This window comes from Asterias amurensis, chromosome 18, assembly GCF_032118995.1.
Source record: "Asterias amurensis chromosome 18, ASM3211899v1".
Classification (NCBI taxonomy): domain Eukaryota; kingdom Metazoa; phylum Echinodermata; class Asteroidea; order Forcipulatida; family Asteriidae; genus Asterias; species Asterias amurensis.
This window is the reverse complement of record NC_092665.1, coordinates 14,330,326-14,342,166: the sequence shown is the minus strand read 5'-3', so window position 1 is coordinate 14,342,166 and position 11,841 is coordinate 14,330,326. Positions and strand designations below refer to the sequence as shown.

Here is an 11,841-nt window from a genome sequence, read left to right as displayed (position 1 = left end):
ATTTCTTTAAGATTTTCTAATGCCTAATTAAGTTTGTAATTTATAGCCGGTTGGGTTAATAAATCCATATCCACGAGACAGATTAATGAGGCTAATTTATCAGCCCTGCCGCACTGAATCCGCTCATCATCCTCCCGGGATAAAGGGGAGCGTTCTTCAGGGTCCTCATCGGTTCATTGGTCTATTTATTAAATTGTATACGGCGGGGTCTTAGACTTGTCATCTTAGGTTGATGGGACCGGGATCCCTTTAAAGAAACTGGACACTATGTTAATTGTCGAAGACCAGTCTTCTCACTGGTGTATTTCAACATTATTCATAAAATAACAAACCTGTGGAGGTTTGAGCTCAATTGATGCAGGAACAAGCATCCATGGAGAACATAAATCAGCGACATTGATCTTTTGGACTAGCAGAAATCAAAGTGACTGACCTGGCAGTGACTCGTAATAAACAGGGTCGAAACTGGTGGTAATAAAACCCTCGAGTACACCTCATTTTCACAAGATCAATAAATAACACATGATATAACGTGACTTTTACCATGGAACTTTTACTACTGTTGGTTTTATGTGCCAAATATTGACTTGAGAAACACACGGTCGTTCCAATAGCACACGACACGAAAAACTCATACTTTAATTACAACATTGATCAACGTTTTAATAAACATAATATTTTGTTTTTAAAGGAAGGGACACGTTTGGTAATTGTCATAGATCAGTCTTCTCACTTCGTGGATCCCATCCTAACAGAAAATAACAGGCCTGTGCAGAGATGCCAAGTCCAGAGGCCAGCTGTACATGACATTTTTCAAATCTCAACCCCCCCCCCCGAAAAAATTGCCAATTTAATAGAAGGCCTTTCGAAATCGCCGCCCAACTTTTTTTTTTTTTTTTAATCAGAAATTTAATTGTGGACAAAAAAGTGTGCCGAAATGAATCAAAAACCTCTTAAGAGTAATTAAAACTAACATGAGGTACATGTTGATGGTTAAGGACTACACAACCATACACATGTCAATGGGAATTGACACAACCATACACCAGTCAATGGGAGACTATACAACCATACACAAGTCAATTGGAAACTACACAACCACACAAAAGTCAATCGGAAACTACACAACCATACACAAGTCAATGGGAAACTACACAACCATACACACGTCAATGGGAAACTACACAACCATACACAAGTCAATGGGAAACTACACAACCATACACAAGTCAATTTGGAAACTACACAACCATACACAAGTCAATGGGAAACTACACAACCATACACAAGTCAATGGGAAACTACACAACAATACACAAGTCAATTGGAAACTACACAACACAAGTCAATGGGAAAATACACAACCATACACAAGTCAATGGGAAACTACACAACCTTACACAGTCAATAGGAAACTCTACACAACCATACACAAGTCAATGGGAAACTACACAACCATACACATGTCAATGGGAAACTACACAACCATACACAAGTCAATTGGAAACTACACAACCGTACACAAGTCATTGGAAAACTACACAACCATACACATACCTATGGGAAACTACACAACCATACACAAGTCAATGGGAAACTACACAACCATACACAAGTCAATGGGACACTTCACAACCATACACAAGTCAATGGGAAACTACACAACCATACACACGTCAATGGGAAACTACACAACCATACACAAGTCAATTAGAAACAACACAACCATACACAAGTCAATGGGAAACTACACAACCATAATACACATGTCAATGGGAAACTACACAACCATACACATGTCAACGGGAAACTACACAACCATACACATGTCAATGGGAAACTACACAACCATACACAAGTCATTGGGAAACTACACAACCATACACATGTCAATGGGAAACTACACAACCATACACAAGTCAATGGGAAACTACACAACCATACACAAGTCAATAGGACACTTCACAACCATACACAAGACAATGGGAATTGACACAACCATACACCAGTCAATGGGAAACTATACAACCATACACAAGTCAATGGGAAACTACACAACCATACACAAGTCAATGGGAAACTACACAACCATACACAAGTCAATGGGACACTTCACAACCATACACAAGTCAATGGGAAACTACACAACCATACACAAGTCAATGGGACACTTCACAACCATACACAAGTCAACGGGAAACTACACAACCATACACAAGTCAACGGGAAACTACACAACCATACACAAGTCAATGGGACACTTCACAACCATACACAAGTCAATGGGAATTGACACAACCATACACAAGTCAATGGGAAACTACACAACCATACACAAGTCATTGGGAATATACACAACCATACACAAGTCAATGGGAAACTACACAACCATACACAAGTCAACGGGAAACTACACAACCATACACAAGTCAATAGGAAACTACACAACCATACACAAGTCAATGGGAAACTACACAAACATACACAAGTCAATGGGAAACTACACAACCATACACAAGTCATTGGGAATATACACAACCATACACAAGTCAATGGGAAACTATACAACCATACACAAGTCAACGGGAAACTAAACAACCATACACAAGTCAACGGGAAACTACACAACCATACACAAGTCAACGGGAAACTACACAACCATACACACGTCAATGGGAAACTACACAACCATACACAAGTCAATGGGAAACTACACAACCATACACAAGTCATTGGGAATATACACAACCATACACAAGTCAACGGGAAACTACACAACCATACACAAGTCAATAGGAAACTACACAACCATACACAAGTCAATGGGAAACTATACAACCATACACAAGTCAATGTGAAACTACACAACCATACACAAGTCATTGGGAATATACACAACCACACACAAGTCAATGGGAAACTATACAACCATACACAAGTCCAGAGATGCCAAGTCCAGAGGCCAGCTATGCGGTGAGATTTTTCAAGGCTCAACCCCCCCCCCTCGAAAAAAATTGCCAGTTTTAGAAGGCCTTTCGAAATCGCCGCCCAACATTTTATTTTATTTTTTATTTTATTTAAATAAAACAAAAATCAGAAATTTAATTGTTTGCAAAAAAGTGTTCCGAAATGCATCAAAACCTCGTCAGAATAATTAAAACTAACATGAGGTACACATAATATGTTGATGGTTAATGTGGAGGTACGATTGTGTCAGATTATTTCCTTCCAAACTAAAAAAAAACTGATTAAAAATGATGTCCAAAATCCTCCGCTCACTTCCTCTGCCTGTTGTGTCTTCGCTAGTGGAGCGCATTTAACGAGTTTGCTAAAACGAATCGGGAAAAACTTATGCGCAATAAGCGTTTTGCGCTCTGCCGAATTTTAGTTGAATCTGCTTGAAGAGCAAAAGCGTGCGCAATCTGCGAACTCGTGCTCTGTTTGTACAAAGTTTGTACAAAAAATGATGATTCTGATAAACTGCGTGCAATCTGAAGATTGTGCAAACATTGTAGATTGCGTGTTTTGTACACACGAGCGCGATTTGGCAATGAAGGCCAATAAAAAAAAATTTCCCGGTCTGGCCCCAATACATGAAAAAATGGTTGCTGTGTGAGTGAGCGTGAGACTAGCGTGAGACTTGGTAGATCTCCTGCCTATGAAAATTTGGGCTCAATTGGTCATCGAAGTTGCGAGAAAATGATGAAAGAAAAACACCCTTGTTGGACGAATTTGTGTGCTTTCAGATAAGAATAAAAGACTTCTAGCTAGAAGTCTTTTATTATTTTAGTTAGAAAGCACCTCTTTCTCAAAAACTACGTTACTTCAGAGGGAGTCATTACCCACAATGTTTGATATATTATCAACAGCTCTCCAATGCTCGTTACCAAGTCAGTTTTTAAGTGAATATTTGTTTTGAGTAGTTACCAAACGAGAACCTTCCCTTTAATAGAGCAACTATTGTTCTATATTATTATTAGCCTTTTTGAGATAAATTATGGTGGACACTATAAGAGTACAATGTGTGGTTTGGGTGTATACGTGTCATAGGCCCTTTTCGACACCACGGCTTCGGCTTTGGTTTCGGCTTCAGGCTCCGTCCTCTCGTCTGAAGCCCTGAGCGCGTACGCAAAGCACGCACAAAATAACTGTCAAAAACAACCACGTGGACAAGCTAGCCGAATCTGGAGCCGAAGCCGTGGTTTTAAAAGGGTCATAATAGTATGGTGGCCCTGAAGGGACACAGCCAGTCGTGAATATTTTCGCGACGTCGTATATTTATTCACGACAAGTCGCGAATATTTTCGCGACGTCGCGAATATTTTCACGACTAGTCGCGAATATTTTCGCGACGTCGTATATTTATTCACGACAAGTCGCGAATATTTTCGCGACGTCGCGAATATTTTCACGACTAGTCGCAAATATTTTCGCGACGTCGTATATTTATTCACGACAAGTCGCGAATATTTTCGCGACGTCGCGAATATTTTCACGACTTGTCGCGAATATTTTCACGACTAGTTGCCAATATTTTTTACGACGTCGTGAATAATTCTGCGACTAGTCGTGAATAAATTCGCGACTAGTCGTAAATATTTTTTCAGTAGCTTGAGTGTGTAATTCTTACACGGCACGCGTAGAGAGCCAAGCTATGAAGATTGTAGCCACTCAGCTATGTGTATGGGGCCATGTTTTATCCAGTAGAATTGTTATCGAAGTTCGAAAAAACAGTGTCTGACTTTCATCAATATTTCGGGGGTTTTCAAGGTTGAATTACTCCAAACACAAATAATTCTGAATGCCAAAGGATTAATCTTTCAGTTAAACTTGGTGGGGGATTACGTGATGCGTTGCACCCTGCCGTGACGGAACGAACTCGCGTTTCAAGTTGGAAATAACAACGCAAATTGCTCTAACATTTCAGGTAAAAATTGTCAAATTTATTTGCTGAAATTGTCAACACATTATAATTAAACTTATCATTGGGTTGTTTGTAAAATTTACCTCGGGTGACATATAATGTTATGTTTTATCTGAAGAGTGAAAGTGCCAACGTTTATTGCCTAGCATAGGATAGCCTACTCCTACTAAAGTACTAGTAAAACTATAACGTCAGGCCTCGTAGGCCTACCGTAAGGGCCATACGTCAACGTAAGTTTTGTTTAAATAACCCACCATCGATTTGCAAGAGTCGGAATTCTCCTCCGGATCCATCATCGTACGGGACAGCTTTCAGATTAGTCTTACTAAGCCGTCAACGTGAATACAGTAATTACACACTCAAGCTACTGAAAAAAATATTCGCGACTAGTCGCAGAAATATTCACGACGTCATGAAAATGTTCGCGACTAGTCGTGAAAAAATTCGCGACTAGTCGTAAAAAAATTCGCGACTTGTCGTGAAAAAATTCGCGACTAGTCGTGAAAAAATTCGCGACTTGTCGTGAATAAATTCACGACGTCGCAAAAATATTCACGACGTTGCAAAAATATTCGCGACTTGTCGTGAATAAATTCACGACGTCGCAAAAATATTCACGACGTCGCAAAAATATTCACGACTGGCTGTGTCCCGTCAGGGCCACCATATAATAGTGTGTCCACTATATCTCGCAACGGCTAATGGTGAACTCCCCAACTATCACATAATCCTGACACACTAAAAGAATAAATATACAAGGCCTAATAAACTGTAGCTGTTTCTATTTGTGTGGTGGCGGTTGTAATCAGTCGTGATGAACAATTTACGCTCCTGTGGGGAACAAATAAATTAATAAAGTTAACACAAGAAGATTAACAACGCAATGAATTCTTAATGGTGAATACTGATTGCCGCCTGAAGAATAGGCCATTTTTCACATACAGTTGCAATTGATCGATTTCGAACGAGAACAAATTACTGGTGATGATTTGTGTGTATTCTCTTTAACCCGCCCAGGCCTGACAGAAGTTGTCATCATGAACAAATACGGCAAAATAAATGATAATTGGTTGTGTCTACCATTAGAGAAAAAAAATGCCTCCCGCTCTAAGGACACACCGGATACGGAGTTCTGCACGAGAGATATCAACTTCACGATCTACATACCTTCTCTTTTAATCTGGAAAAACACAAACATAGTTTACTTACATGGTTGGTGTTGTGTTGCCTTCAAACGGATCTAAGCATCATTTATAGACCTTGTCTGCTGCACTCGTGTTTTACAGGGAGGAAAACGTGCTCTTTCATAAAATACTGAAAACTGTTTTGTTTTGTTTTGTTAACGATAATAATCCTATTTCCTTCTTCTAAAATAGATTACACTTTTATGACAGAAAACTTAGCATGAATTTAGCTAGTGCAGATCTTCCATTTTCCATCGATAATCTCATAATACTGGCCCCCATTGTGCACCTCCACTATAAATAGGGGGGGGGGGGGGTGGCATTCAGAGCGTTGGCCTCATTAATACTCTGTAAGGCCCCCTCAAAATGATGTTTTATATACATATTTGAGAGCCCTAGACCTACAGGGATACAGTGTTAAAATATTGCCCAACTGGGCCCTGGGGGTTGTTGACTTCCAACTTGGGGTATAGTATTTTGGATGGATTTAGGCTTTGAAATCCGGGGGGGGGGGGGGGTGCACGGCTAATCTACTAAAGAATTTAAATACAAATTAAGTATAATGTCAGAAAATATTTTTGATTTAGTTTTTTAAAAGGCTGAGAGATTTAAAATATTTGTTGAGTAATTTATTTGATATTTCTCATTTTGCTTCTACGTGTCGTGCATTATATACTTGTTCCAAACTTAATAATCTCAGCACGCCACCAATGTTCAGAGTAATTCATTTATGCAGTTTTAGTTCTTGTGCCGTCACATGAAGTCATTACTTTGCCAGGTTCGGATGTGTATTGGTACTTGATGCGCTCAGACGTGGGATGAGATGGATGGTATAAGAAAATAACTGTGCTACGCAGGACGCAAGGAATGGACTCGTGAAAGAGAAATGCACATGTCAAGCTGATAATGCTATCAGAGTCTACGCAGTTCGCAGTTCAATTATTTCAAGTGATTTTGACGACTTTACACGGTGTGCTTTATTAAAACACTTGACAGCAAACATTTCGATTCTATGGCGGTAAAGTGAACGCGACTGCTGTTCCAAAGTGGGTATATTGGGAAGATGCAAGAAGTCAACTCAAATTCCTGTAGTACGTTGGGAAAGTGGCTTTGAAAATTTGTGTATACAACCGAATGGCTTGATTGAAAATTGAAGTCTGAAAATAAGTTGCGTGAGTTTCATGTACTGGACACATCGGACAGAGATGCTAGTATGCTCCTCTTCATTCTCCAATGGTTTTGTTTAGATATCGCACTGATTATAAAACATCCATAAAAGGCTACTTTTATTGATTTACGACGCACTTTGGTGATCACATGTCTTCTTATTGCCGACAATCAACACCAATCTTGGCTGTTTGTATCCAAGGTGTTTATTAACTCACACTGTGGTGCCACCAAATGGTACAAAACATGACTGTTAAAATTGCCAGTGTGGACGGTGCTTGAAAGCTGCTGGCAGCCGGAGTGATTAATAATGTTCGTGGATGTAATTCACCCGGAGCTTGTGGCATCTTTGGAGAATTCTACCATGGGGGATAACGACACGTTCGTCGGCGGGGAGTTACCGTCTGTCTTGGCCACGAGTATAGCGGCCGCGATCACGACCGTCGCGACCGTGGTTGGTCTGGTGGGAAATGTGCTGGTCATCGCCGCGGTGGCCCGCAAAAAGAACTTACGCACTCGCGGAAACACTTTCATCGTGAGTTTGAGCGTGGTTGGATTGATTTACGTCAGTTTTGTGCTCATTCCTGGGATCGATACGCTGATACGACGCGAGTGGCGTTTGGGGGATTTTGCATGCGCGTTTCACACCTACTACACGTTAGCGTTTTCGTTACTGTCTCTGCTACATACGATGTGTATTGGGCTGGACCGGGTTGTCAATGTTGTTTTTTTCACCAGAGCAAGACGCATTGCGTCCGGTCGCAACATCGGCATAGCCATAGCCCTGTGCTGGTTTGTGTCTCTCGCCACGATGGCCTGCTATCATTTCTTCGTGGTGGGCGGCAAGATGCTCTACTTGCCCAAGGCGCTCCGTTGCATCGCCATGTACAACCCGCAGTCGTGGAAGGTCTCCATCTCCGTTTACTGCTTCATCTTCATCCTTCCCAGTATCATCATCGTGGCGTCTTACGTTGTCATTCTCGTCTTCGTCAGGAAGAAACGGAAGATTCTCATGAGTAACATGACGTCACGACTAGTAGCGCCCTCAAAGAACATGGCGACCAGTATCAACAGCGGCGAGACTCAAACCAAACCTCCTGCGAATGACAGGGTAACTTTTGCCCCAACACCGCCAGCAGACCGAGTGTATTCATCACCCACAAGACGCTCTACTAACTCGATCTCGGTGCCGGTCGAACAATCGGCCGGTTGTGTTACCAATGCCGGTTTGCCTCTCACAGTCAGTAAAAACGTCCAGGGCGGTACCGGGAACGCAGGCCCGTGTGTTGCGGACCATACACCGGCGTCTGATGATGCCGACCTGCCCGGACAAGTGAAAAATAAGTCGTCATCGGCAACGACCATCAAGGTGGATTTCCCGCTCAGTGACGATGAGCAAAATATCAACAAAAGTAAGCCACCGTTTGTAACTTCATCTAACAATGGAGATGAGCACAGCGACGATACTCACAAGTGCAAAACTGTGAGTGAAGAGGAGGAAGCTGTGGTTGACGATGAATTTGAACTTAAAACCGCCAATCAGGGTCAGGAAACTATTCACGAGTTAGAAGAACATGATGTGAAGACAGTTCCAACTGATGCGGGTCGAAAAGGTCGCAGGGGGACTATTTGGTCCACAGCATCCGGCCGGGAGCGCTTCGGTGAGATTGCAAAAACCTTCGGCCGTGCTCGGGATCGACTTCGCCCGTCTAAAAAGATCCGAAACGACCGCGATTTGAACCGCATGATGCTGGCCGTGTTCGCCGTGGTGTGGATTGGTTACATACCGTATCCTCTCGTAAGGTACTTGGACGTACCGTCTATAAATGTGAGCAGTAATGTGTACATGGTTGTGACTGTGTCGATGTACGTAGCTGGGTGTGTAAACCCAATCATCTATGGTGTTATGCATCGACGTTTCAAGGCGGCCTTCATCGAGATGCTAACTCTAGGCAAGTGCAAGGCTAGGAACAGAATTGGCGCGAGAGGGCGCCCGGACAGTATTTCCGGGACGGACAAGTCGATGGTTGCTCCAAGGCCATCGTGAAGGTCACAAGGGCATTGATTTATTTTTTATTTGTGTCGATCTTAAGAACTACTGTCGAAGTAGTCGTTGAAAAACGAATTGCATGTATTTTTGTGAACGAACTTACTTGACAACTCGAGTTATATTGCATTTGTGTTCGATTTCTTTCGTTTGAACGGACAAGAAGGGTAGATCAATCGATAAAAACAGTTGTTAAATTAACTCGGCAAAAAGTGTCGAGCATGTTAAAAGTTCGTTTACTGTATATAATGTTCAAAATAAACTTTTCCCCAAATGCCAAGTGTTTTGAACTGCTCCAACCCCAGCCCAACAAAAACACAACTTAAAATTGCTCTTTGCTCAAACAAGTGTTACTAGAGCTCTCTGTTTGATCTCTTGCACGACGTGTTTGCAGCGCACTAACACGCCTCTACCCTGTCCCGCCCCTCCCCCTCCCCCATTTTTGACAAACAAATGTGCATAGATAAACAATAATTGCCCCCAAGTCGTGCAAATGGTGGACGCACATTTTGCGGGGTGTATTATTCCGCGTCTGCAGGTTTTCATATAGGCCCTCTTCGAAACCACAGCTTCGGCTTTTGGATTCGGCTTCAAGCTCCATTCTTGCGTCTGAAGCCCTGAGCGTTTACGCAAAACACGCACAGTTTGACAAAACAACCGCGGGGCAAAGCTAGCCTGAGCCGAATCCAAAGCCGAAGCCGTGGTATCGAAAAGGGCCTTTAGCTAATACAGAATCGGCATGCTTACCAGAATAAAGTTACCCATCAAAGTATTACACGTACAATTGTGTGACCGATCCTGCTCATTTCTGTTTTTAGCAGACAATTGTTATTGTAGAGCAATATTTTCTATGAACTTGGTCCCTGTTTTGTTGAAGATCATTTTCCAAAAGGTATCAATGTGTTGTTTAAAGGCAGTGGACACTATTACGCAAAATAAGTATTAGTATAAAACCTTATTTTGGTAACGAGTAAAAAAAAAATAAACCGCCACACACCGGGGCTGACCCAGGGAAGCTAAACGAACGCACCCATTATAGCGCAACTTCGACGACCGATTGGGCTCAAGTTTTCACAGGTTTGTTATTTTACGCATATTATGTTGAGATACACTAAGTGAGAAGACTGGTCTTTGACAATATTACCAATAGTTTCCATTGTCTTTAAATTGCCGTTTCGCAGTTCACATTACTGCCACTGCACCGGTTACAACGACTGAGTTCTGGCTGACAGCTGTTCACGGGTTGTTTCTTTGTAGCATTTTCATTTTCTTCATTTGAATAATAAGTTTCACCCAAACCACATGTTAATAAAAAAAAATCAACTCAAATTTAATTTCAGTGCACAATGTCATGTTAAAATAAGCATGTACGTGGAACATAGGTCTGTGTGAATTATAGCCATGATTATCTTAGCAACGGTGAACAACACATTGGCTTTTAAAACCCTCTGTACATAAAACCCCACCCTTGTAAAAGGGAGCTTTAATAGTCATTAAAATGTTACAAAGAGTCACTTATACTATGGTCGTGTTATTTGTCGGATGGATTAAATTTGTTGAAACTTGTCGACAATAAAGTACGACAGGTCTAGAATTCAATGGATGGCGCGGCATATGCCTAAATTTTGCCCATGGCACAATCATTGAGCTCCTTAATAAGCAGAATCTATTGCTTAGACATGCTCTGCTTTATAGCAAAAATTAGCAAGACACCAGTCACAATTACCGGCTGGTAACCTTGTTCTGCTAAGCGAAATTTTGTGGTGCTTAGCTACTTTTTGTGCTTAAGCAGCTCTATGAAATTGGTGCAAGACAACCCTGCAATCTTAAAGGAACACGTTGCCTTGGATCGGACGAGTTGGTCAAAAGAAAAGCGTTTTTAACCGTTTTTTATATAATGCATATGGCTGAAAAGATGTTTTAAAAGTAGCATACAATGATCCACACAAGTTTGCCTCGAAATTGCGTGGTTTTCCTTTTACTGTGCGAACTATCACCGTCGGCCATTTATGGGAGTCAAAATTTTGACCCCCATAAATGGCCGACGTGTTAGTCGACGAGGTAAAAGGAAAACCACGCAATTTCGAGGCATGTTTGTGTGGATCATTGTATTCTACTTTTACAACATCTTTCTACCCATATGCGTTTTATAAAAAACGGTTACAAACGTTTTTCAAAGACCAACTCGACCGATCCAAGGCAACGTGCTCCTTTAAGGCGATTATGCATGCAGGTTCCTGCAATGGTTTTAATTATATAGACGATACTCGATGTTTTCCCGGTATGACTTCGACACCAACAGTTTTTTTGCAAAACCTTATATGGCTTCAAATGTGTCCTGCTTAAACTGAAATGTCCCTGCACCCCCCCCCCCCTCCTTGCCATGCTGGTTCGCTTGTATGATCAGTCGTCAGTATTAAGTGCATCCGGCCTGTTATAACGTCGACTTATTTACATACAAAATTAACTGGCACTTCCATCTTTGAGTTAATGAATGACGTAATTTCATCAAGCGATCG

At 41.5% G+C, this 11,841-nt stretch overlaps 1 protein-coding gene across 1 annotated transcript; it reads left to right on the top strand.

Moving 5' to 3' along the window:
* Positions 1-7,585: 7,585 nt before the first annotated feature.
* LOC139950847 (uncharacterized) lies at positions 7,586-9,392 on the top strand (the record flags this gene model as incomplete). The annotated part of the gene is made up of 1 exon (XM_071949679.1): positions 7,586-9,392. A coding segment is annotated over one exon (1,737 nt), but the record flags the coding sequence as incomplete, so codon positions are not given.
* Positions 9,393-11,841: the final 2,449 nt, after the last annotated feature.